This window comes from Carya illinoinensis, chromosome 4 (assembly GCF_018687715.1).
Source record: "Carya illinoinensis cultivar Pawnee chromosome 4, C.illinoinensisPawnee_v1, whole genome shotgun sequence".
In the NCBI taxonomy this organism is placed as follows: Eukaryota; Viridiplantae; Streptophyta; class Magnoliopsida; order Fagales; family Juglandaceae; genus Carya; species Carya illinoinensis.
Genome location: NC_056755.1, coordinates 35,011,248 through 35,038,969, shown reverse-complemented (window position 1 = coordinate 35,038,969; position 27,722 = coordinate 35,011,248). Strand labels below are relative to the sequence as shown.

Here is a 27,722-nt window from a genome sequence, read left to right as displayed (position 1 = left end):
AGTATAATATTTAAATGATATAAAGAAAAAATAGATAAACTAATATATGGTATATTGTTAACGTCAATATCTAAAACAAGAAAAGTGAGTTTTTGTAATATATTTTAAATGATAAGATGAAGAATCCATTGGGAGTGCTCTTACAGCAATGGCTAGGTACAAAATTCTGATTGCAACTAAAGCAAAGTTCCTTCTTCCTTCACTCTTGTAACTCGCTAGGATTAAGATATGTCAAATTGGTGGCATTTTTGTTTTTGAAAACTCGCTAGGATTGAGATATGTCAGAGCAGTGGAGGTGGCGTGGGTTCCATAGTCACAAGTTGTTTGGTCTTAACTGTCATCAACCTCTTTGTGTGCCATGCTTCAAATAATCGGGATAATCCAATAGCATCCGTGATGGATGCTGGTCGTGCTGCTTGGACATTAGTGCATATGGGCTCCTTTAGTCTGCTAATAAAGCATTTCAATTGATGAGTGGGAGCCAAGCCCCCAACTCGACTCAGAAGCTATGCAGCTGATATTCCTAAATTGACCCAGTTTGACATAGCTTACTCAAAGGGACAAAGTGATCCTCGAGCATGGTAGGTTCGTAGTGGGTTTGGAGTCCTCTTTTTAGAGCCTCCTAGGATGCAATCTCCTCGGTGTCTTTGAATAGTTGGTACCACATCTGCACTTTTCCCTTCAAGTGGTACGCTACTAATGGAAATTTTTGGCATCGTCAGTTTGTTGATAGTTAAAGAACTGCTCCACCCAGTAGATCTAGCTTGTCAAATTGTCCAAGCCATTGTACCTTGAAAAATCCAACTTGGCCAGTTTGGGTACGGCCAAGTTGTTCCCTCCCTATAGTTTCTTTTGTTTCTATTCCTCAACCCCAAACCTTGTCCATCACCCATACTCCTGCTGGCAAATGAATCTACCGTTGCATAAGTCTCCTCAAATTTCTTCATAAGGCACTCCATAAGGCTCCCAAAGTTTGACATTTGTTGTTCCAAGCGCTCAACTTGAGGGTCCGTCATGACCAGCTCTTATGCCAAAATGTTACGAGCTCTAGTGACGGAATTTGTTACGAGTGGTTCAATAGGAAAGTACGCCAGATCGTTCTTACGTGTTTTACCTATGATGAACAAATATTCGAACAAAACGTGGGTTTAAGAGGAACTTATCTCTATCAAACTAAAGTTTACAAATAATTTTCCAATAGCTTTAATGATAGCACTATTATATTCTTATAATTAGCTCTTATTCAACTATCAAAATATATGGAGGATAGCAAAATATATGAAATAAATGCTAATTGATATGTTTCAAAATAAGGCAAGATTGCCCATTCAAAACAATTATTCTCTAGCCATAGTTGCCAAGCATGCTCCTTCCTTATTAAGCTTCTATAACAGGCCTAGTAACTGCTTTTTGGTTTTGGGTTTCTCTCATTCAGTGACATGTACAGTTCCTGTACTTGGGAGTTTGATTGTTATTTCCCTAAAAAAATTTCAATATAGCAAGGGTTTGGCGTGGGCTTATCCATCTCATGATGGATGATGATCTTTCGGAGCAATGGAGAAAACTCTCCCTATTTGAAGTTGAAAATTATGAGGCTACACTACAATATACTATCCTAGACTCTATGGAATATAATTAAGGGTGTGAAGTTTTTTGTTTTTTGAGATAATTTGTTCTTTGCTCAATTCTTAGAACACAAGGATAAGAAGAGGGATTTTCGCTCAAGTCCGTGGTCTTTTGACAAGCATCTAGTACTTCTAAAGGAATACGATAATAATCTCCAACCAGCAAGCATTTCTATGATATATGCTTTGTTTTGGGTCCATTTATAGGATTTGCTTATGAAAGGAATGAATAGTTTTACTTATAGAACTATTGGTGTTGTAGAGGATATTAATATTTCGGATTCATCTCCTGAGTGTGGTGTTTTCTCAAGAATGCGAGTTCGTTTGGATATTTTCCAACCACTGCCTCGACTCAAACATCTCTATTTATCGGATGAAGAAGCTATTTGGATTTGTTTTAAATATGAATGACTTCTAAATTCTTGCTATTGATATGGGCGGTTGGGAGATGTTGATAGAGATTTTGATTTATGGTTGACAAAATAGGATGTTTTTAAGAAGAATGAGTTTCCCAATGAAGCATGGATGCATGCATATGGAGGCATTTTTTGTTCACATAACAGTAAGTCTTCCTCATCTACCCAAGTATAGGCTGGTGCAGAGAAATCTTCAATTGTGGAACATTAAATAGTCGGTGAAGCTATGCCGCAGGAGGTAACTATTTTTGTCCTAGATGCTATGCGACATGGATCGATGGATGAAGGGATTTCTTTTCCTAGTAATCATGTGGATCTTGATTTGGGTCTTAGTGGGCGTAGGCTAAGTAAGAAGTATGTGTACGGTGATGTGGGCATTTGTGGACTGGGTCCAAAAATTAATGAAATTCCTGGTCAAGGGCTTCATTATGGGAGTTTTCCCTTAGACAATTCATATTTTCTATCTCTAGTTTCCCAATGTTCGAATGTTGGGCAGTCTCCATATACTGACTTGATGAGGATTAAATCCTCAAGTGATGACCAACTGATGGAGGTCAAGGTTCTATCAGCAGAGGTTGAGGTTTAGCCCTGCCGTCAACCATGAAAATCCTCTATTGAAATTCCTGTAGGCTTGGGAACCCACGGGGTGTTCAAGTACTTTGGGACTTAGTCCGAAGTGATCGTGGAGACCAAGTCATTAGCATTTTGTATGGAATGTATGAAATTTCAAGTGGGTTTCTCTGGATGTCTTGTTGTAGACTGTGAGGGACGTAGTGGAGGCTTGGTTTTATTTTGTCATATGGAATCTGACTTGGAAATTTTGTCTTACTTCAAATATCACTTTGATGCTTGGGTCTCAGATTTACACACTGGCATTCGATGGAAAATCATTGCCGTATATGGTCACCTTGAGGCTAGCGATAGATGTGAAATTTGGAACATGTTCAAGCTGATTTCGACTCGAGTTCATAGCCCTTGGCTTTGTTTCAAGGATTTTAATGAGACGCTCTTCAATTCTGAGAAGCAGAGGGGTAGAGCTTGGTAGGAAGGACATATGCAATATTTTCATGATACTCTTATTTTTTATGGTTGAAGACTATCAATTCTGAAGGTCCTTTATTTACCTGGTCTAATATGAGAGAGGGGGCTACACTTATTCAATAATGCCTTAACCAATTTCTAGCTAATCCATATTGGTTGTCCAAGTAGCAGAATTTAAAGGTTCTTAATTTTCTTCCCTCACATTCTAATCACCATTATTTGTTGTCAAATACTATTGATTCCATTGGTGTACCAAAGAGGGGTAGGAAATTATTTCGATTTGAGGCAACGTGGGTTGGAAGTAAAGGTTGTCAGGAAGTTATTTCAAATTCATGGGAAATGAATATTATGCTTGTTAATGCTTTAATTTGCACAATAGACCAGAATGGAAGAAAGAGTCATCCCCAACCTACAATGATGGCTCGAGCTTCGATACGAGATTCTTCATGTTCATCCATAAAATATGTAATAAATAAGCAAATAAAAATAAATATAGAGAGACACAAAGATTTACGTGGTTCGACATAATACCTACATCAACGAATTGTTTGGTGGCAAAATCCACTACAATGTGATTTTAAAATCTCTTATGGCCTCACATATTTCACAATACAATGGAAGAATTTAGTCAAGCGTAGAGAAGTTATGATGAGTTTGGGTGTAAGGAGCTTCTGTGAAGAGAACTTGTCTCTCTTATATAGAGGTCTATTTCTTTAAAGTGATTGAGTCCAACTTGTTTTGTGAAGCCTTTTCCTTTTATAAGTCTTGGTTTCTTTCCTTTTAAGATTTTGAATGTCTTTCTTTATCTCTTCTTAGCCTTATCTCTTAACTTAATTTTTGACTTTATTTTGAGGCTAAATTATCGGCTGTTGATTTGACCCCTACAATACTAATTCTTTGGTGGAGCTATGCAGTTTCATTTCTTCTTGTAGTGGTAATTTACAAGCTTGGAATGCTATTCAACTTGGGAATATTAAGTCCCAGCTGGAGGAGAAAAGATTGGAATTAACTCTTGTTTATGCAGGTCTTCAATCTGCCATGTCCATGCCAATTATTAAATCCCTCCAATATGATATTAATCTGTTACTTGAAATAGAGGAATTGATATGAAAACAAAGATCAAGGATACTGTGATTATCTATTTGTGAATTTATATTTATGAAATATTTTTGTGAATTTAACACACTTCTCAGTATACAAAATATTCTATTCTGATCTTTCTACTAAGAGTTGCTGCGGTCATTTGAAAATCATTCTTCCTCTTTTCTTTTATTTTTATATTTTTTTGCTTTTTTTTAAAAGGTAAAAAATTGGTTTTGTACTTCATGGTTCAGTAATAGTTACTCAGTAAATAGAGACACTTGTCGAGTAATTAAAGACTCTCACAAGCTGTATGAATTGTTTGCAGAATTCTAGTTTGAAGCATTCAAATTTGGTAGCTTATTTCAGACTTTCAGTGCTAAACAAACACATCTATTTTTAATGGTGTCATTTGTAGAAAAATGGTTCTAAGGGGTTAGTTTGGTCCAGAGCATTTTAGAGGAAGTGCACCCTTGGGCTTGGCCCATGTTGTTTAGTGTAGTGGGAATCGGAGAAATAACCATGAGGAAGCTTACATCAAAACTCCTTCTGCTTAATTTGCTTATAATATATTTATCATCAAAAATGATATTTATATATATAAAATACGTAAACATCGTGTAATTTTTTAAAAAAATAACTAAATATGACTTAAAAATTAATTTTTTAATAAAAAATTTTATATTTTTTTAAAACAATTGTGCGACACTTAGAGCATTGGTAATGGCTTAGTCAAATGTCAATGCAAGTCTAAACTTTAATTAGGTGTGAGAAAAAACTTCCACATTGAATTAGCCAAAAGTCCAAAGCTCAACACTTGACCTACAGTAAATTAAGGAAGTTTTTCATTGTTAGAGATTACTATTCAACCTCTATCTAATTATTTTATTCTTTTCATCAACCTCTTCCTCTTTCTTTATCATATTGAAATAAATTATGTAAGTACTACATTTAAATAAATTACCACATTTTATTTTTTAATAAAATTATTAATTAATATATGAAGTGTATATGTAAAACATAAAAAAAGATTAATCAAATATTGTTAAAATATATAATATTATATTATTATTTTACATTTAAAATAGCTAGTCTAATGTAAACTTATTTAGTTAAAATTTAATGTTATGACTAAAATGTGAGATTCTAGTTAAATTTAGACTTAACAATAATTAAGTCATTGTCAATACTCTTACATACTCTACAAAGGTGCGTAACATTACTCGTCAAGCAATTGAGTGCACCAAAATACAGTAATGACAAAGTCGAGGAAGAATTGTGACGTGAACGTGCAAATGCAACATGATTTGTATTGCTCCAACGCTGCTCATTTAAGACTAGTTTAAATATTTAGAATATTGATGGATAGTAGTGAAATAGTTTGAGTTAAAATATTTTATTAAATTTTAAAAAATGATATAAAAAAAGTTAAATAAAATTATTATAAAATTAAAAAAAGTATTCGAATATAATTTTTTAAAATTATTTTTGTTTTAAAATTTAAAAAGGTTATATATTTTTTTGGGGAGTTTAGGAAAATTTTGTTAATTTTTAATATTATTATTTTAAGATTAGAAAAAATTAAATTATTTATTTTTTAATAATTAGATCATATAAGTTAAGATTACTCTTATGTCCAAACGACACCTAGTCAATATTTTCACTACCAAATCTGGCCAGGCCAAATCTTATTTTGGCATAAAAAGAATTACTTTCCCGCCTGCTGTTAATCTCACTCTCTATGTCGTTCTTCTATCTTCCTTTGATTGCTCTCTTCGTTCTACCCACCTGCCGTATAGAGAAAAAAAACACTGCTCTGTTTTTATTATACCACACACATCTGTTATTCACATAATATGTTTAAATACAGGTTTGATGATCTATCTATAGAAACAAGCTATCTAAGGAAATAAAGAGCATTTACATAGTTAATGAAATTTACAACATTTACGTCCCTTGATTTACTGATAAACATATTTGCTGCTGATTCTTGGCTTTGATTTGATATGGCGACAGATCTTTGATATCTTCCCTAATACGCCCCCGCAAGAACGGGCTACCATCGGTAAGACCGATCTTGTTCTTGAGATGATCTGTACGTTGCCGGGAGAGTGGCTTGGTCAATAAATCAACAAGTTGATCATTTGTATGAACATGACGGACATTGAGCACATGTTTCTGAACCAAGTCACGAACAAAATGAAGATCAATTTGGATATGTTTCATTCTTGAGTGCTGAACAGGATTGAAGCTGAGTTGAGTGGCACCCAAATTATCACATAACAGGAGGGGAGAAGTTTTGAGTGGAAACTTGAGTTCATGAAGAAGAGAAACAATCCACATACACTCGGCAGCAGCTGTGGCCAAGGCTCGATATTCTGCCTCGGTGGAAGAGCGTGCAATGGAACGTTGTTTTTTTGAGCTCCATGAGATAGGGGTTGAGCGTGCAATGGAACGATGACAAAATCCATGAGATCGTAACCGATGAGCAGTGCTTCAAATTGTGCTCTCCATTGTGGAAAAGTAGCAGGGGTAAGCTTTTCATTAATAGTGGTGGTGGGGTTGATAGTGATGATTTGTGGTTCGGAGGGAGAGGATGAAGGAGTATCAGTCATGGCTGGAAAAAGAATGGAAGAATCTCGTTAGAGGACTGGCTCTACAGATACCATATAGAGAAAAAAAACATTGCTCTGTTTTTATTATACCACACACATCTGTTATTCACATAATATGTTTAAATACAGGTTTGATGATCTATCTATAGAAACAAGCTATCTAAGGAAATAAAGAGCATTTAAATAGTTAATGAAATTTACAACATTTACGTCCCTTGATTTACTGATAAACATATTTGCTGCTGATTCTTGGCTTTGATTTGATATGGCGACAGATCTTTGATATCTTCCTTAATATGCCGTTCATCCCGCGCAAAGCTCCACAACTTCAGAAAAATGTGATTTAGTTTTCTTTTTGTTCTTTCCTTTTTCCTTTTGAATTTTAGAAATTAATTTGCTTTCTTGACCTTCATAATAATAGCTGGTTTTTAGTCATTACTTTTTTTCTTTGTTTTTTTGGCCCCTTCTCCTTATAAAACCAGTTCGTAGAGTTAAGAACATACTGTTTGGTGGCTGTTAATAGTCGAAGAATCACAAAAGTTAAAGAGAAAAGTCGAGTCAATTCGTGAAAAAAAATATCTTATTAATTGTAATAATTTATTATTTCTTGAGATTTTCTTTTTCTTGTGTAGCTTGTCCATTTCATTTAAGCAAAAAGGTGAAATAATATGACCATTGTAAAAAAAGACTGTTAAGAAATTATATCTGCTCGAATAATATGAATGTTAAAAAATTAATGTATAATTTTTTATAATAAATAAATATTTAAATTATAATTAGAATTAAAATAAATGAAATTTTTAAAATTAATATTTTAATATAATAGTGATAGATTTAAAGAGTTTGTTATTTAGTGTTATTAAAAAGTGGATAGTTAAATTTGTTAAAGTGAATTTCATTGTCAAATTTTGATCAAACTCTATCTAGGCCACACTAAGAGTACTGGTAGTGAACTCATGATCAAAATTTGACTAAGAAATTTATTTTAACAAATTTAGTTGGCCGCTTTTCAACAATACCAAATAACAAACTTTTCAAATCTATCACTATTTTATTCAAATATTGATTTTGACATTTTTATTTATTTTAATTCTAATACCAACCAACTCGGTCAAATTAACCCATCCATAAACACATCATACCAAAAGAATATAGAGAACTACAATTACTGCAACGTTTGTCAGCAATAATTGAAGGCGTTAATAAAATTTCACAACTACCAACAGGATCAATTATTTCAATACTTAGTGTTAGACTTTCAAGATATTATAAACTTTCATACAATAAATCATTTCTTAGTCAGTGCTGTAGAACTTATGGCGGAAAGTTGCATAGGTACAATCACGGATAAAGAACGGCACGTGGGAAAGAGGAATAGCACGCGGTCGAGGAAATTTTTTATGTTAAAATAATATTTAACCAGCAACTAACATTAAACAGATCGAGCTAATAAAATTGATCAAAATTAAAAATATTGTCAGTTTATTAAATTCACTTCAATTTCTTTTTATATATTTTATAGATATTTTTACGTATTTTTTATACATTTTATTAATATAATTAATTAGATAAATTTTTTTAATATATAATTAATTATATTATTAAAATATATTAAAAAAATTCGTAAAAATGAGTGCACATCAAAATTTTAAAATATTACTTTATTGAATCCAATAATGGTCCTCTCGCACTACTATGCTCTAAGGCACGATTCAAATATGGACAGTCCGTAATTGTACAGGCTCAGTACCAGCGACAATCACGCAGAGACATTCCGCCGGCTTATCATGACTGTGAACCAAAGAGTAATTGGCTGGTGGCATGGGTCTAATGCACATTACATTATTACGGCCCCCGCATACATCTACATGTCAGCTCATGATACCCCTTGTGAGTCACAACAGGTGATCGGACGGCTGTGATGGGTTGAGTTGCTTTTTAAGCTAGTAGGACAGTTTGACTTTTCTTATCTGCTTTTAAACGATGAAAAAAGAGATACGTTGGTGCTAAGGCGTTAAAAACAAATGAGAAAAGATATATACAAAGTTTTAAGTGCACAACATAATTTTTTTTATTTTTTTAATAAGAAGTGAATTTATTCTTAAAAAAAAAATGAAAGTTTTACATTTTTTTAATGAATTTATCTCTTTATAAAAAATTTATACAGTCGAGACTTACATTTAAAAGAAGTTGTCAAGCTTTAGCAAATTAGAGAAATAAATCTCGTTTGTTTTCACAACTCATCTTAAATAATTTTATTTAATTATTATAATATTTTCAAATTCTTACATAAAATAAAATAAATAATTCAATTTTTCAAATCTCAAAATAAAAATAATTTTAATAATAATTTATTTAACTTTTAACTTTAATCTTAATTCTTTTCATTTTATTTTATCTCATTTGTGAAAATAAACGAGACGTCTTAACACATGAGACATTAACTGAGCATGCATGCATGCGATTCCTCTCCTTGTTCCTTTAATTTTTTTTTCTTTGTCAAAATAAATGTACAAGTCTTTAATTAATTTATTCTGAATTAAGTTGGATGCGTTTTGGATTCATTTGTATTTATTAGAACGGATTTGTTTGATGATAAACATATATCTCATAACAAGATAATAAGAAAGATACGTGTCCCTCTCGTCTAATAAGATATGAAAGATTATACGAATTGAAAGATCATAGTGAATTAAAGCAAAACATATGCTTATTTACAAATTAAATTATGTGACATAATTAGACAACATTAATTGGGATAATTTTTTAGTCATATATTAAAAAAAAGGCTTAGGGCTCATTAATTTGGAAAGTAAGATGATCAGATGATAATTATATGACTAATCGTGAAATGGTTAGTGAATAGTATTGAAATAGTTTGAATTAAGATATTTTATTACGTTTTAGGAGATAGGAGAGAAAAAGTTAAACAAAAATATTATAAAGTTAAAAAATTGTTAGAATATAATTTTTTAATCTAATTTTTGTTTTAAAATTTGAAAACATAGTGTTGTACATTTTTTGTATTTTGTTTAGAAATTTAAAAAAATTGTAATGATTAGATGAAAAAGTTGAAGATTTACAATTAAAAAGTTTCTGTGTTTGAACAATGTTTGCGAAGGAAATTATAAGAAGTTTTAAGATAAGATGAGATGAGATGAGATGATCTCACTTCCCAAACAAGCCCTTAATTACTTACAAGATCTAGTCATGCATTTGTATATACACCCAACAGAAAAGAAAAGGCCTAAAAGGTAATTATAATTTTGGGTGGGAAGATCATGTTGGAGTACTAGTAGTAGTACTTGATGATTGAAAGTTTATATCATGAATTATTTGAGTACTTAATTGTTGGAATTAAACCTAAACTTAAGCTATTTGGATTAAGATAAGTGACATTTGAGTGCATAATTGGAATTTAAAACCATGTTAATTGACATGGAAGTTTGGTGATTATTTTAGTAGAGAATTAATTAAGAACGTTTTGTTGCCAAACATTGGTTTCAAAGGTGATAAAAGCAGCTTGGTACTGAATCCTAAATTAATATATCACACATTAATGATCATTACTTTGCTAATTATCTGAATTAATTAGAAATAGTTGTTAAAGTCAAATCAAACTTTAAAAGTAAAAGCCAATAAAAACAAAGGAAACTTAATGATTAAGAGGATCAATCATTAATTAGATCGATGTGTTCAAAGCCTCAAAGTCAAGACATGCATAGACTATCAAATATATATATATATATATATAATTATGGTAGGTAGAATATTCTTTAGCTAAATCCATTTCTCTTTAGTTTAAGCTCCAGATTTGGTACTGGCAATAACATTTATGTACTAATCAAGGTTTATGAATTCTAATCTGCTGCATGCATTAATTAAAGCAAAGCATATCTTATAGTCTAATTACATCTTAATTAGTCAAACTATTATATAAGTTATAATGTGTGAGCATGCCATGCATGATCATGACCGTGACAAGTTCAGCTTTATTTCTAATGTCAAAGGTGTAAGAGGCGCGCAGCCTAGCCAAGAAGTTTGGTCACGTTGATTTATATATACACACACACACACACAAACACATAACCTTCAACCCCCATAATTAATATTTATTTTAAATTAATCATCATGTTTTCACAAACTCGATTATGTTTAACTACTCACTTGCATTGAATGTTTGTGCCCATATCAATATCAAATACAAAAGATATATTGGAAGCTGTGATAGAGAAAAAAGAAATTACTTCAGGTTACTTCAATATATATAGATATACAGGAATTTCTGGGAACTTGCTTCTACCGAAGCAAGAAAAAACAAATATATATTCCAACCCGATGATCTGTACGTTTTACAGTATAATCAATGATGAGACAATCCCAAAGGTTGAACTGGCCGGGGTCATCCAAAGAATCAAAATGGGTAGAACCATTAAAAAAAGAAAGAAAAAAGATAGAAAAGCTTATTACTGAGAAGAAGAGATCGATTAGATGATCTTCATCTCTTTCAGCTCTCGTTGTTGTTCCATGAAATTGTGTATTCTTTTCAACGCGACTTCCAGTGTCTTCTCGCTCATGTTAGCAAAACAAACCCTGAACCAACCTGGTTCAGAACAATGGCAAGATGATCCTGGAGATATATTTAGCTTTACTTCATGCAGTATAGAGTTCCAAAGAGCCAATTCACCCTCTCTCGTTGCTTTCTCCAACAACGGGCTTAGATTCATCCAGCAAAACAACCCTGCATTTCCTTTCAAACACTCAATCCCAGCACTCCTCAGGCCTTCAATGATCATTTCGTATCTCTTCCTCAGCCTCTCTCGGTTTGTCTTTATGTAGTTCTCAGTAAACTTCTTGTCGGACAACATGGCTGCCAACAGATGCTGTGTTTGCGAAGAAATTAAGGTGAAGCTCGACATTCTCCTCGCTGTAGTCACCACCTTGTCGTTGTACGAGTAAATCGTGCCAACTCTAAAGCCCGGAAGGCCGAGGTCTTTGGAAAGACTGTAAACAATGTGTACTCTTTCTGCATTCTTGTAATTTTGGGCTGCGAGGACTTCTGCAATGCTTATGAACTCCGACGACGAGAAGACAGATCCAGAGTAGATTTCATCGGAGACAAGATGGATGTTCTTGCGAGTGACAAAGTCGAGAATCTCTTCGAGAACTGCCCGTTGAATCGTCGCACCTAATGGGTTGGAAGGATTTGTGATCAGTACTCCTCTGACTTTGATGTTCTTGGCTTCTGCAGCATTGTATGCGGCTTCTAAAGCTTTTGGAGTAATCTGGAAATCGTTTGAGCTGTCACAGTGGATTGGCACAATTTTTACACCGGTTCTCCACCTTAAATCTCTATCGAATCTGAAAAGGAAAGAATTGAAATTGACATTAGTTCGAGAATATGGACACTGTCGTGGTGTGTCTACGATATCGCTTCCTTCGATTGTTCTTATAAAAAACAGGCCCGCGGGTATAATATTAAATGTCATAAAATATTTTAGGATGTTCTTTTTTCGGTAGACAAGATAATTACATGCATGCAAACAACTTTGCAAGGGGCTATTTCTTACCCTGGATAGTATGGGGTTGGAACAAGCAAAGCATCTCCAGGATCTGCCAGAATGAAGGTCAACAGCTCATTTGCTGCAGTTGCACCTGCGGTTAGGACCACTCTTTCGGGGTCGAATTTTGCTCTCCCTCCTCTTATTTTTTTCATGAAACTTGCCATTGCCTTTCTGAATGATTGAAGTCCATGGTAATCTTGAAACAAAGCATTCTCTTTAAAGCCAGATACTCCGTTTGATCCCCAGATAGAGGCTTCCGAGTTCTTTTCCAGGTAATCTTCTAGCAAATCAAACGAAACCTGTTTTAAGAAATAACAAACAAAGTTACATGCAAATTTCATGAACCAAGAAACTCTAAGCTGTCAATAAAGACTAAAACACAATTCTTTACACCATCCTAGCTAGCAACATGCACTCAGTGTCAGAGTACTGTTGCAGATACTTACTTGATTTTCTGCCAATCCCATCTGTACAACTCCGGATGGATTACTGTGTTCATCATAAGGGTCTTCATCGTATGCTTTCCAGCCTGCAAAATATGGGGAATCTTCCCCATGAGTTTCAGAAACTGCAACTTTTGAGAGTCCCACAGCTGAAGCACGTTGTTGCTCAATCTCTATAGCCATAACTAGCTAGATGTACTCTAATTGTAAGATGCAGTCTTTTAGTTTTTCAAAGAAAGCTGCTATATATGGGCCGTACACGAGAGAAACTGAGAAAATAAGAAGAAAGCTTGGGGCTTAGCAGACTGAAAACTTTGCCGACTTAGACCCCGTTATATATAGAAATATTGGTCCCCCAGTACCAGCTCAGAAAATGTAGAATATAAAAATTAAAATAAAATAAAAAAGAGAGAGCCAGTACAATCAATCATTGATTCAATATATTGTGAAAGCAATATCAATTAAAGCTCCACTTTTCTACATATGTATAGTTTTTATCCTAATTTTGTGACAACCATTAGCTCCTGTCAGTCAAATCTTTCCTTGTCTCAATTGATCTCAAGGAGATCCACGCCGAATAATGGTTGGTGATGAGGGGCGGGTACTGTTTTTCTTTATAGTCTTCGTTTTCTTTCTTTTCCGATTTCTCCTGTCAGAACAGATTGGGTCGTTATTTCCTTCTTTTCTTTCTTTTCTTACTTTATGGACCGTCTCATCTAATTACAAAAAGAACTATTTATCTTAATTTTAATCATGATCATCTTTTTAATATTCTACTAATTAATACAATAAACAATTAAGTTAGGTAAATTATTAGGAATGGATTTTTAATAATTTAATATATATCATATCAAGAGATGATAAGAAAATATTAATGATTGAAAAGATGACGAGTAACATTATTTTATAATTAATATATATAATATTATATAGCTAATCTTTTTCATTTCTTGCTCTAGAAGTCATTTTCTCTCTACTCAACCATCAGCATCCTTCCATTTCCTCCACCAAGAGGGGGTTGGAGCTTCAGCTACTCTCTCCCCTCCTCTTGTCTGGCCAACGCTGGAGCTGTCTATAGTGCTTTTTTTCAGTTTTTTTTTTTTTTTTCATTTTCCATCTGTAGCACCAAGATGCACTGATCTACTGGCTATCGACCCCCTATGTCCACCATGCACCTCACCAGTAGACTCTCCAGCTACCGATCTGTTGGACAATCAAAGACAATTGCTTAAAAGAGTGGCGTGTCAGACTCATTCGCCACTACGGGCACTAGAGAGAGCCTACCACTATCACGAGCAACACTACTAGGATCAGTGGTTTCGAATCTCTCATATCCGACCACTGCCTTATTTTCTAGAGTGGCGTGGGAACTACATGCGCCACCACAGACAGTGAAGGTTCTATGTTGACATATCACCGCATCTTCCAGTTACAACGTTCTTATATTTTTACTTTCCCTAACCGATAATCAAGACAAAGTGGTCGTGGAAGACTCCTACAACCAGTCTAGAGAAACAAGCTACAGCACACATAGATTTAGTGCGACTTTTTAGTCGCAGTCAAATAGTTTGTTTATTAAACAATACAAAAACCATTTCAAGCAGCTTCTCATTAGTGGGAAATGGGTGAAAAATAATTTTTACCTTTAGATCCCACCTTTTTTTTATTCCACTGGTGTTGCATTTGTTTGTTTTTGGATGATTGTTAGGGACTCACACTTCATTGAATCTTGTATCATGTAACCACTTAATTTATCTATGAATTTGCTTGCTTAGAAATATATATATATAGTATTACTTTATCATGTTTAATGGTGGTTGGTTCTCTCGAACTTGATCACAATCTATGACTAATCAAAATTTTGGGTTTTAAACAAAGCTGGTCTAAATTCCCTACTCATGAAAACCAAATCCTGCATTATGAATAAATGATTTCAATTAAAAATTTTTGAAGAGATCTAAGAGTAGTTAGGTTCCGATCACCTGACAAAGATACCAATTAGCATACAAGATTAAGATGCTGATTTGAAAACAAAGCAATGACAAGATAGAAGCTCGGGAAGATCTGATGGCCCCACACATGTACATATCCAAAACAACAAAATTGATTAACTTCGATTGGGTTTTGAGGATTTTATGCGTGACTGAGTATATTGGGCTCATGATCTAAGTGTATATATATATAGTTTACAAAATTTTATTTAATCTAGCTTGATCATGACTTGCAGTCACAATTAATGGCTCTTATAAATACATATACATATATATATATATATATATATATATATTGAGATTTTAATAATCAGTAGTAATATTAAATAATGTTATTCACAAACTATTGATAATTACCATTTTATCATTCTCTTGCATTTTATCAAAGAGTTTTGCCCCACATAAATCAGTGTATTAACACATCATCTATAATGAGACATGTTATAACTTTAAAAAAAATTTAAAGCACTAAACATTTTTTAGTATCTCACTATTCACATCAGAGATGTGTTGGGTGTGTTAAAATAACATTTTTATAAATATTAGATTTTCTCTTTATCAAAAATTAAAATACTATTATAATTTCCTTTCACATATTTGTGGATTATTTGTTGTCATGTCATGAAACAATGATTAATTCAAAACAATTTATAACTTAGAAGTACATTAGATCTCCTTGATTATTAATACATGATGGCTTAATAACTTGCACGCATATATACACACACAATGTTCATCATGTGTGCGCGCGCGCACGCATATATATATATATATATATATACACACACATACACATATATTTTGTATGCATGTGTGGCAAAGACTGAAATATTGTAATGTGAACAGGCAATATATTTAATAGGAGTGAAAGATATTTGTCAAGATCGTGTCGTTTGTGTAGTAGATTTCAACCCAATTGAGAATTAGCAACGAGGATATAATAAAGAATATGCAGCTTCAGATCAACGATCGAACGACGTGGGGCTCAAGTTCAAAGACGCGGCAATATCCAATATGATCTGCACTTATCTGTAGATTGAATAATCTTCATGGATTGCTCAGATCCAGATCATGACGACTGTTAGATCGGCGGCCTCATACTCCTGTTGTAAGGGAAGGGAACAAGAATCAACTAAAGGCCGTCTTCATATATATGTACTATATGGAAAATTTTCAGCAATACGATCACGCAATTAATTAATCAAGCTCGATCATTGCCGAGAAAGTGCCTGTGTCGTCCAAACTTCAAGTAGCTAGTGCATTCCAACTGCAAAAATTAGGAAGGAGAGGGAGAGGGTGGGCATGTCATGGAAGCACCCTTGACGTTAGGATGACAGTGACAGCAGGCCAATTGGGTTTTATCTTTATCGATAGGACCTGGGGATGGGACCTGATTAATTATTGAAACTGGACTAGTTCCTAGTCCTTGATGTACGTGAACATCAAATATTTTTTTAAACCCAAAGAAGTCTATGGGATTACGTACTTTAGAGATGTGATTTTTCTTTGTTGTTTACAGCTAGCAGGTAGCTTGGTTTCTTTTTTTTCTTTTTTTTTTTAAATTTATTTATTTATTTAAATAAGTAGAAAGAATCTTTATTAAGAAAAAACCTTCATTCAAGTAGATGAATAACCATATATAAGTAATCAAGACGTTAGGACTTATTTACGTAAACAAGATAATTTTCAATAGTTTGTTTGCAAAAGATCCCGCAAACGTCTAATACGCAAATGTCTAATACTCATGTCATTTCTGTCAAAATCCATAATCTTACTTTTAGCAACTTTTTTGTTACTAAAAAATCAGCGACCATGTTAGCTTCTCTAGTTTAGCTTGCTCACTCACTCAACATCTTTCGAAGGGTATATATATATATATATACACACACGTATATAGTACTGAACCAATCAATTAATAGATCTCATGCTTCTTCCTCTGGTTCCTATATATGCAGTGATCTGCATGCAAAAGGAATGTGTTGTGTTTCCCCGAAACTATATTTTGCCCGCAAATGAATATGGTAGGAGGAGCAATGATCGATCGAGCATTAATTATCTCATTTTTGTCATAGTATAATGATCATGATATTCCTCATCGACCTTTCATTTTTTCAAAGATGATAAAACTGTCCCACTGAATGAAATGGGAATGCAGTAACTCAATGACAACATAAAGTTAGGAAGACGACACGTGAAAACTGATATATTAATCATGGTAGCTACGTACGATCATGTCAGTGAAAGAGAAGTTCAGAATATTGGTTAGGTCAGATGTTAATTACTACCGACGCTGAGTCTCGTCATGGGCCAAGATGGGTAGAAATTTCGTTCGTGTGATGTTTTTCTCCTGATCTCTATCTTTGAGCTTCTACACACACACACACGTGTATATATATATATTTATATGAAGTGATTGGTGTTGATGCATGATTCTAGCTTAGTGTGTTTGCAGAGACACGTTTGGAGAATTTGATAGGATTCAATTAATAAGACCTTTGAGGCAGTAGTACCACTACTGCTGCCGCCGGTGTTCAGTAATGACTAAATTAGCAGAAACGTGCCAATTAGAATTGTCTGTCTTTATATGACATGATGAGAAAATTCAATGCAGGTTTTGCAAATTATGATATATAAACTTTGCCTAATTACAACATATATATACGTGTTGCCCAAAAGATCTTTTTGTCCATATATGATTCTTTCATATTAATGTTGATTCAGTTGTGTAAAACATATATATATATATATATATATAAACTGAGTTCATGGTATATGATAAGCTTTCACTATTAAGAGTATATATATCATCTTCAAGACCTTCTAATATCAATTTATACGATGAAGGCCGAATAAACGTATAGCTAAAAAAAGGCATAAGCACAAGATGATGAAGGAATAGACGCAGCTAAAAAAAGCATACGCACAAGAAGAGTAAGGCCCCGTTTGAAAACAAGAAGTACTGTTCTATTATAACTTAATTAAATTTTTATATAAAATATAATAAATAATTTAATTTTTTCAAATCTTAAAATAATAAAAATATTAAAAAATAATATTCTAACAACATTTTATTCAACTTTTATTTTTTATTTTAATTTATTTAATCTCAACTTAGTATCTAAACTATATTTAAATAATTTTAAAAGAAATATCTTCTTAACTATTAAATAAAAATAAATAAATAAATCAATGAAAAAGTCGGTGGACATGCTCCATAGGAGCAGTGTACGTCTTCTTTAATTTGCTAAATTAAGTTTGAGAGAAATGTCGGTTCACAAAGTACATGACCACCTTCCAAATAATGTGAGATTTTTTCATACATCTCATATACCCACTAGTCTTGTGGCCAGTATTGCCAGTTGCACCAGTCAAAAATCAAATTATAAGGTACGTCAAATCGACATTTGTTAGTTTGATTCATGTACTGTCTGTCACCAATCACACGTACGAATTTTGTAGGACTTTTGTAATAATTAAGACCATGGAGATGTTTGGATTGAAAAATTATATTATAATTTTTTTAAAATTTATATTAAAAAATATAATAAATAATTTAATTTTTTTAAATTTTAAAATAATAATAATATTAAAAAATAATATTTTGATAATATTTTATTTAATCTTTTAACTTTTATATAAAATTATTTCATCTCTTCTTAATATGCAAACAATATTTACTATTATTTATAAATTATTTATCATATTTTGACTATTATTTACAAATTATTTATTATATTTTTATAACTATTTATTTTTTTTATTATTATTTACAGATTACCTAAAATCACTATAACATCCATACCTAATCAGACTTTTAATAAATTTAAACTATCTTGATTGAAACATGCATATACGATAATTATATATATATATATATATATAGCATACTTAAAATTATTATTAATGCTCACCAAGGATGTTATAAAATAAAAATTTTATGTACAATTATTTTTATTATAGTTTTACATATTTTATTGATGTGATTAGTTGAATATAAAATAAATTAATACAGTTAATCACATTAATACGTAAAATATATTAAAAATATATAAAAAATAACTATATATAACATTATTTATTATAAAAATTTATGCTCACGATTCCTTGTCCCATTTTCATATAATATGGACTTTTGAAGTTATTTCATTTTCTGTTATATTGAACTTTAAATTAATTAATAAATATCATGTGTAATCCAGCTCCTCGCCAACCAGGCTTATAGATACGGCACAGTCAGTACTACTGTCCCAATCATCTAACACTCATTACGTTGGAACTCAGGATGATGAACTACTTTATATTTATATATATATATATATATATATATATATATATATATATATATATCTATATATATATATATATATATATATAATATTTTGTTTAATTAGCAATCAGCCTTGAGCCCAACATCTCGTAAATTCAAGTGCATGATCACTGTGCCCTTCACATGGCTTTAAATAAAATAGGAAAATGCTAGGGGAGTATTTCAAATTTACCACTCAATTTATTGATCATACATTTTATATTTTTTTTAAATTTTTTTACTTAATAATTAAAAAAATGATTATTAAAAAAAGCGTGTATTTTTTATTTTTTTCTTAATAATTAAGAATGTTAAAAAAAATATTTACAAAAAAATGAAAAAAAAATCCCTTTGATAACAAAAAAAAAAAAAAAACTCCTTAATTCGAATGGAGTTCCCATTATTGGAGAATCATATGTTAAATATATAATGTTGGCCAGAGTGCGACTGGTTATACTTATATTAATGGTAAGAGTTTCCCAGGAAACGTCGGCCGTTTGTTTTTAAATGGCTACAGATCATCAGAAGATACTAATTCTATCTATTCAATTTTCACTTGGATCAATTCATGTAGTTACCACACAAACTCGATCTCTGTCTCTCGCTCTTGATCTCTTAGATCAATATCTATCACTACAACAAAAATGATTTTTTGGGACGAAATTACTTTGGGACGAATTGAAAATCGTCCCAAAAAGTGGGATTTAGGAACGAAATTTGAATTTCGTTCCAAAATGACGATGGTTATGCCATACCGTTCGAACGCGTTCGAACGGTATTCTTAGGGACGAATATTTTTGTCCCAAATAAGTTAACCGTTCGACCGTTAATGATTAACCGTTCGAACGTTTAATTTTCACCGTTTGAACGTAATATTGGCGCGATAGGCAAAATTATTTTGGAGGGAAATTGATAAACCGTTCGAACGGTTAATATTAACCGTTCGAATGATGCATATTCACCGTTCAAACGTTATTTGAATCGTTCGAACGGTGACAGAGTTTTAATTTTTTAAGTTTTTTGCCAAATTATATTTAGATTAACTAGTAATTATAAAAAATTGGTTAATTAAATAATATGAATAATCTAAATTAAGAATTAGTTTAGAAAATATAAAACAATACCATTGCATATAACTTAAATACTGAATTTACAAAACACAAAATATTGTCCATACAAAAAACAGGAAATAAATAAATAAAATTTATCATAAAGTAATTAAGACCCCAAGTCTTTGCACACTTCCTCGACTGCAGCTATACGTTCCTCTATTTGTGTCAGTCGAGTACTGATGGTGACCTGAGTCGCAGACATGGCAGCAAACTCTGTACGAAGCTCAGACACAGCAGAATGGATCTCCATACGCACTGCATCGATCACTGCTGATGTCTGCTCGCTGATCGCTGCACGCACTATGTCAGCCATCTCCTCACGAGTAACACTGTGGACTGATGCCTCGGCCCGTGTAGATGTCTCTGCAGCTGCAGCTGAGACTCCATGATCTCCCGGCTGTGCATCTCTGTGAGGATCAACTGGTTCTGGAACATGTGCACGAAAACGCAGTCTCGAGTGTCCCGTGCTGCGTGAGAGGGTGGTGCTGTTTATCGGTCCCATCGGCTCCCGTTTACGCTCAGCAACATCTGGCACAACACCAGCACATAGTAGATATCGGGTGATCAGGACTCCGAATGGTAGTATATCCATCGAAATGTACCGAGATTCTGATCGAATCCTATCGAATATATATCCCACCAAGTCGATAGGAATGCCACGAGCGACCCGTATCATAAATTTCGTCCGATCAATGCCAACTTCTGTCTTGTGCTGCCGAGGGTCAATATTATTGGCAATTATCAAATTTAATATCTTAAAGAAAGAAGATAAATCTGCCTGTTTGATGCTCTTCGTCCCGTCATACGGTGGAGCATCTGGACCGACAACCAAATCCCTCACCTCGTGATCAGCAAGGGTATCGACCTCATCAGTATAAACTGATGCCTCCTCCTCAGCTGTCTCCGCCTCAACTGAAGGATCAGACTCTCTAGGCACCACATTCGGATATGCATCTGGCAGCCTAGGAATACCGAGATGCTCAGCAAGTCCATCTCGTGAAAATACAACGGGTACTTCTCGGACAGTGATACTGTAGGCCCCAGAATCATCTGCGCTGGCACTGCCGAGTTCTCTATAGAACTCAGCAACAATGTCAATGTAGGAGACTGGCTCCCATGCTTCCTCCCGTTCATCCAAGATAGGTCCCCAACCACGATCACTGAATATTGAGGGCAATGAATGACCCTCCCAGATAAGACTCTGGAAATCAGAAATCTTCACTGGTCGCTCCAGTGAAACTGTCCTCTCCCGAACTGGACCACTACTACTCTCACCAAGATTGCGTCGCTTACGTGCCGGTCTAGAAGTAGACATTATAATCAACCTGAAATTTATAATTACAAACTAGATATATAACATTAACAAGAAAAATACAATAAAGAACTATTTACAGTAGTTTGAAACAAACAGCAATTTAATAATATTTGCCATTCTGAACAACATTATCAACAATAAATATGTCACTCAATATCAATATTAATAATATAAATATAATATTAAACACCGTTCGAACGTTTACCGTAACGGTCGAACGGTTACAGACAAACCGTTCGACCGTTTAGTTATATCGTTCGAACGATGTAACTTAACGGTCGAACGGTTACAGACAAACCGTTCGACCGTTGATTTATATCGTTCGAACGTTTACTGTAACGGTCGAACGGTTACAGACAGACCGTTCGACCGTTAAGTTATAACGTTCGAACGCTAAGCATAGCGTTCGAACGATATTCGTCGATCGGGATTCCAGGCCGAGTCGACTCGGCCATTGAAATCCATGGAATCCTTCGATTCCCTGGATTTTACACCAAAATAAATGCAATAGAAACCTAAATAAATGTTCCTAACATGGATTTATGCAAATCTACCGATTATTTTGATGTATAAATCGGTTTACCCTAACTTAAACAATTAATCTATCAAAAACCTAAATCTAAACGGTAAAATGCTTTAAAAATGAAAAATACCGGTTGTTAGAGGTAGGGGCTTCGAGTGGGCACTGTTGACGGCGGCGAAGACGGCGTTCAACGGCGGAGATCGACGGTTTGGAGGCTTTTTCACGGAGGAAATGCGTGAAAATGACGTCGGGATGGGCTTATATATGCAGTACCGTTCGAACGGTACGTTATACCGTTCGAACGAATTAACTAAATATTGATTGCCATCCCTAATTAATCGGTTTTCAAATATTTAAATGCAATATTCCGTATTAATTATATTAAATATAATAATTAATTCAATTATAATATATTTTAATTGTTAAAAATATTAAATGCAATATATTTAATGCACTTATATATTATTAAACACTATGTATTATATATATAATTTTTTGGCAATTTATAGTATATATTATATTATATTTAATTAAAATATATTATACTATTGAATATTATATAGTATATAGTATAAGTTATATTATATAGTATAATTAATATAATATAGACTACTATATACATGAAGCCATGTTCATGTATTTATATAACATATATATTATATGTGATATTAACTAGTACCACATATATATATACTAGTATAGATGACACTATATATATTAATAGTAGATATTCTATTATTAAATATCTACTATTAATATTATAGAAATAAACATTATATATATGCATGTGATACATATAACCCTATGCTATGATACCATATATATGTTATATATAATAGGTTAATATATGTAGTACTTGTTGATTATATTAGATGTAATATGATATTTTATACTATATATGTTACTAAACTATATAATATATGTTTGATTATATATTATATAGTTATATTACTATGGCTCTAAACTATAGTATATTTAGAAATTATTATATTTAAAGGTATAGTGCAAAAAAAATACAATAAGCAACAATATACTTAAACGTTCGAACGGTTTACTATTGGCGTTCAAACGTTTAATAGTACGTTCGAACGTTTATATTAACGTTCGAACGTTAAATTAGCGGGGGAAATTATTCCTGCTAATCGATTTGACGTTTGAACGGTATAATATAACCGTTCGAACGTTAATTATTAGCCTTCGAACGTATATTTTCACGTTCGAACGTCAAATCGGCGGGGGAAATTTTTCCCGCTAGTCGATTTGACGTTCGAACGTTCATTAAACAACCGTTCGAACGGCAATGTTCTGCATTTACACGACAGAACCTCACAATCTCGGACTCGTTTCAGTCGACCGAGCATCACTCCCACGCTCATTTTGTTCCAACCAACGCCATTATTCTTCAATCTAGCCCTCAAATATTACAAACTCCTATCAATCTCTTATATTTTCGGATTAAGAGGTTGTTTTTACCGTTTGGTGAAGAGTTTTTACCGTTTGGAATTTTTGAAGCTTTATCTCTCCAAATCAGGTATTCTCCTTAAATTTGACCTCATTTTAGTTTTTATATAAGTGTTTTCGTTTGCTTACATGAGTTAGTCATATATTTTGCTATCTTTTGATGTAATATGGACTGTATTACTTGGGGTTTTCGGAGGTTGAAGACGAGTGATTTCTGGATGTAAACCGTTCGAACGGTACGTGTACCGTTCGAACGACTGTATAGGAGATCGAACGGTCACGAACACCGTTTGAACGATTTCTTGGGCAGTGTTAAAATAATTAACATTTTAAATGCAGGAGTGTAATTAAAAATTAAATATATATAATCTACATTTAATAATACTTAAATACTTAAAAGATTCAAATAATCAAATGAGAATGAATTAAATTACAAATCATCTAAGATTTGTTACAAAACTTAATTATTTATGATGTTGAATTATTTGTTTGATACATGTTAAATATTGGCATATCTTATATTGCTTGTTCATCAATATTAGCCTTAGACCCGTTCGAGAGTTATCAATCCGCCTTAATTGAAAGATTGATAACTCTTGAATTGTCCAGAGTGGACAGTTTGGAATTGTAAGATCATTCTCGCAAACTATCGAGCTATATCTGTTATACGTCCAGCATTAAGATTTTGGCAGATTTATCCCTTGTTCTCCGGATATGCAGTTTCGGTGATGTTGTATCGACGATGGATAAGTCGGTGCACACAACCAGACGAGCATATTTGGAGAACTATGGGGATATGCTGCCGAAATTTTGTTGGGCGTGACAGATTATAGAGGATAGGTTTGCGACTATGATCTTACAGTTCCGAATGGGATAGGACCAACTACCCGGTGTAAGGTGGCATACTCCTTGATTGATACATGATACATGCTTGTTTGTTGATGCACACGTGCTTGTTTATAATGAAGATAGTCAGCATGGATAAGAGTTGGATGCGAGTTAGCGATCGTTTGGGTCAGAATTACAACGTATATGCTGAAGGTGTTAAGAAATTCTTAGAGTTTGCATTGGGTACATGTGATAGTGATGGACGTATTAGATGCCCATGTAATACATGTAGGAATTTGCGCTCTCATAAGATAGACTTGGTGAGAGAGCATCTGTTTGTAAAAGGTATTGACAAGGGTTATACTGATTGGGTCTTACACGGGGAACCATATCCAACTTCATTCGATACTCCACATGAAGAAGAAGCTATCGATGAAGATGTACAACCAGATGTTGTTGGAGATGAGTATGATGAGGATATGGAAGAAATGTTAGGTGACATCGGTGCGGGAATGTTTATGAATGAAGGTGGCACGGACACATCAAGTTCAAATGATGGGGGTCATAATACTTTTGCACGATTGTGGAATGAGTCACAACGTGAGCTATATCCAGGATGCAGAAGACACAGTAAGTTGTCATTTACCGTAAGACTGCTACACATAAAATCAATGTGCCGATTATCAATTAAGGCTGTCAATATGTTACTCGAGTTGTTTAAGGAGGCACTGCCATCAGATAATACACTTCCTCGTAACTTCTATGAAGCAAAAAAATTGAAACGAGGACTTGGATTTGATTACAACGTAATACATGCATGTAAGAATGACTGCATATTATTTTGGCAAGAGAATGAGCAGTTGAACGAATGTCCCATATGCCACGAGTCAAGATGGACATCTGACAAACAAAATGTGCCGCAAAAGGTAGTACGCCACTTTCCATTGACACCTAGATTACAACGATTATATATGTCACGTGCAACAGCTGCAGACATGATATGGCACTCATCAGCCAGAGTTAGAAACGATGATATTTTATCACATCCTGCTGACTCTCAGGTGTGGAAGGAATTTGATAAGGAGCATACATGGTTTGCAGAAGAACCACGTAATGTGAGACTTGGGTTGGCAACAGATGGATTTAATCCGTTTGGGAACATGAGTACTAGTCACAGTACTTGGCCAGTCGTACTTATGCCGTATAATCTACCACCGTGGAAGTGTATGAAAGATCCATATTTCATGATGAGTTTGCTCATTCCAGGTCCGAGATCGCCGGGAAATGATATAGACATACACTTACAGCCATTGATTGCAGAATTGAAAGATTTGTGGGAGAATGGGGTTGTCACATTTGATTCATCAACAGGCAAGTCGTTCAAGATGCATGCTGCGGTTTTATGGACAATAAATGATTTTCCAGCATATGGAAACTTGTCAGGTTGGAGTACTAAGGGGAAAATGGCATGTCCAACATGTAACAAACATACTAAATCTGAATGGCTCACTTACGGGAGAAAATTATGTTTCATGGGTCATCGTCGATTTCTACCTGGTGATCATAGATGGCGGGGAAATTCACAAATGTTTGATGGTACTGTTGAATGGGGCCAACCTCCACCATATTTGTCTGGTGAAGATTTACTTGCACAATTTGTAGATGTTGGTTGTAATGAATTTGGTAAAAAACAACGAAAGAGAAAACGAGCTACTTCTGAGTTGAATTGGACTAAGAAGAGTATATTTTTCGATCTTCCATACTGGTCAAAGTTAAAATTACGGCACAGTCTTGATGTTATGCATATTGAAAAAAATATATGCGAATCCGTATTGGGAACATTGATGTCAATTGAAGGAAAAACGAAGGATACATTAAACTCAAGGAAGGATTTGAAGCGGTTGGGAATAAGACCGGAAATGCAGTTGCAAGAAAATGGTTCGTCCGTTTACATGCCGATTGGGTGGTATACATTGTCAAGGAATGAAAGGGCTACTTTTTGTGAGTGGATAATGAAAATTAAATTACCAGATGGTTATGCCTCGAATTTGACAAGGTGTGTGCGAACAAATGATTGGAAAATAACTGGGTTAAAAAGTCATGATTGTCATGTCCTTTTGCAGCGTATCTTGCCTATTGGTATACGTGGGTACTTGACTAGAGACGTGCGCGTGGCTTTGACTGAGTTGGGTTTATTTTTCAAAGACTTATGTGCACGGACATTAAATGTAGAAGCTTTGGATCGAATGGAACGGGAAATTCCCATCATATTGTGTAAGCTAGAAAGTATTTACCCACCGTCATTTTTCGATGTCATGGTTCACCTGGCCGTCCATTTGCCACGTGAGGCTCGACTTGCAGGACCAGTTCAGTATAGATGGATGTATCCCATTGAACGATTTCTTGGGAAGTTGAAACGAACAGTTGGTAATAAAGCTCGCCCAGAAGGATCAATTGCAGAAGCATATATTGATGATGAGTGGCATACCTTCTGTTCCAAATATTTCCACGGAGTTGACACTAGGTTTGATCGGCCAGAAAGAAACTTTGACGTTGACAGAGCAAGACAACGAAATGTGTTTTCCGTGTTTTCCCAACAAGTACGTCCACTTGGTGCAGTGCGTGGTTATGACTTATGTGGAAGAGAGTTTGAGAAAGCTCAGTGGTACGTGCTGAACAATTGCCCTGACATAGAGATTTACTTGAAGTAAGTATTAATCTTTTCTTAATTTAGTATTCGCTCATTTACTTTCGCAAAATTCTAATAATATAAAATACATGTCGTAATCATCAATTTCAGTGATCATATTAACATGCTCAAGGAACTAGGAGTAAATGATATAGACCGGAAACATGAAGAGGAGTTTCCGAGATGGTTTGAACAACGGGTAATGACATTACATATGCGACACTTCATTCAATACAAATAGAAAATATTGATTGTTTTTTTTATTGATATAATAGACGTTTTACTTAATATGTAGGTTGTACAAATGCATGCCAATAATCCAAACGATATATCAGATGAATTGTATGCATTAGCGCGTGGCCCATCGAGACGGGCTACAAGATATTCTGCATGTATTTCTCGTGGTAGTAGGTATCACACAATAGATCGAGATCATTATAGGAAAACACAAAATAGTGGTGTCCTAGTTGAGGGAAGTCATGATGGAGAAAATATTGATTTCTATGGAGTGATTGTTGATATAATTGGAATGAAATATTTGGGGGAGCTTGCAGTGTATCTGTTTAAGTGTGATTGGTGGGATTTAAGCAATCCTCGAACTGGAGTCCGTGATGATGAATATTTCTTGAGTATTAATACATCAAGAAAATGGTACGAGGATGATCCATTTATTTTAGCTTCTCAAGCATCTCAAGTATTCTACTTAGATGACC

The 27,722-nt window shown here is 33.8% G+C and overlaps 1 protein-coding gene across 1 annotated transcript; it reads right to left on the bottom strand.

The window, feature by feature from the left end:
* Positions 1-11,029: 11,029 nt before the first annotated feature.
* Positions 11,030-13,071, bottom strand: LOC122307921 (1-aminocyclopropane-1-carboxylate synthase 7-like). Its single transcript, XM_043121052.1, has 3 exons — positions 12,788-13,071; positions 12,348-12,640; positions 11,030-12,138 (listed from the first exon to the last, which is right to left on the bottom strand). The coding sequence occupies exons 1-3, from the start codon at positions 12,965-12,967 to the stop codon at positions 11,265-11,267; spliced, it is 1,347 nt and encodes a 448-aa protein (XP_042976986.1). The 5' UTR covers positions 12,968-13,071; the 3' UTR covers positions 11,030-11,264.
* Between the last annotated feature and the right edge of the window lie 14,651 nt (positions 13,072-27,722).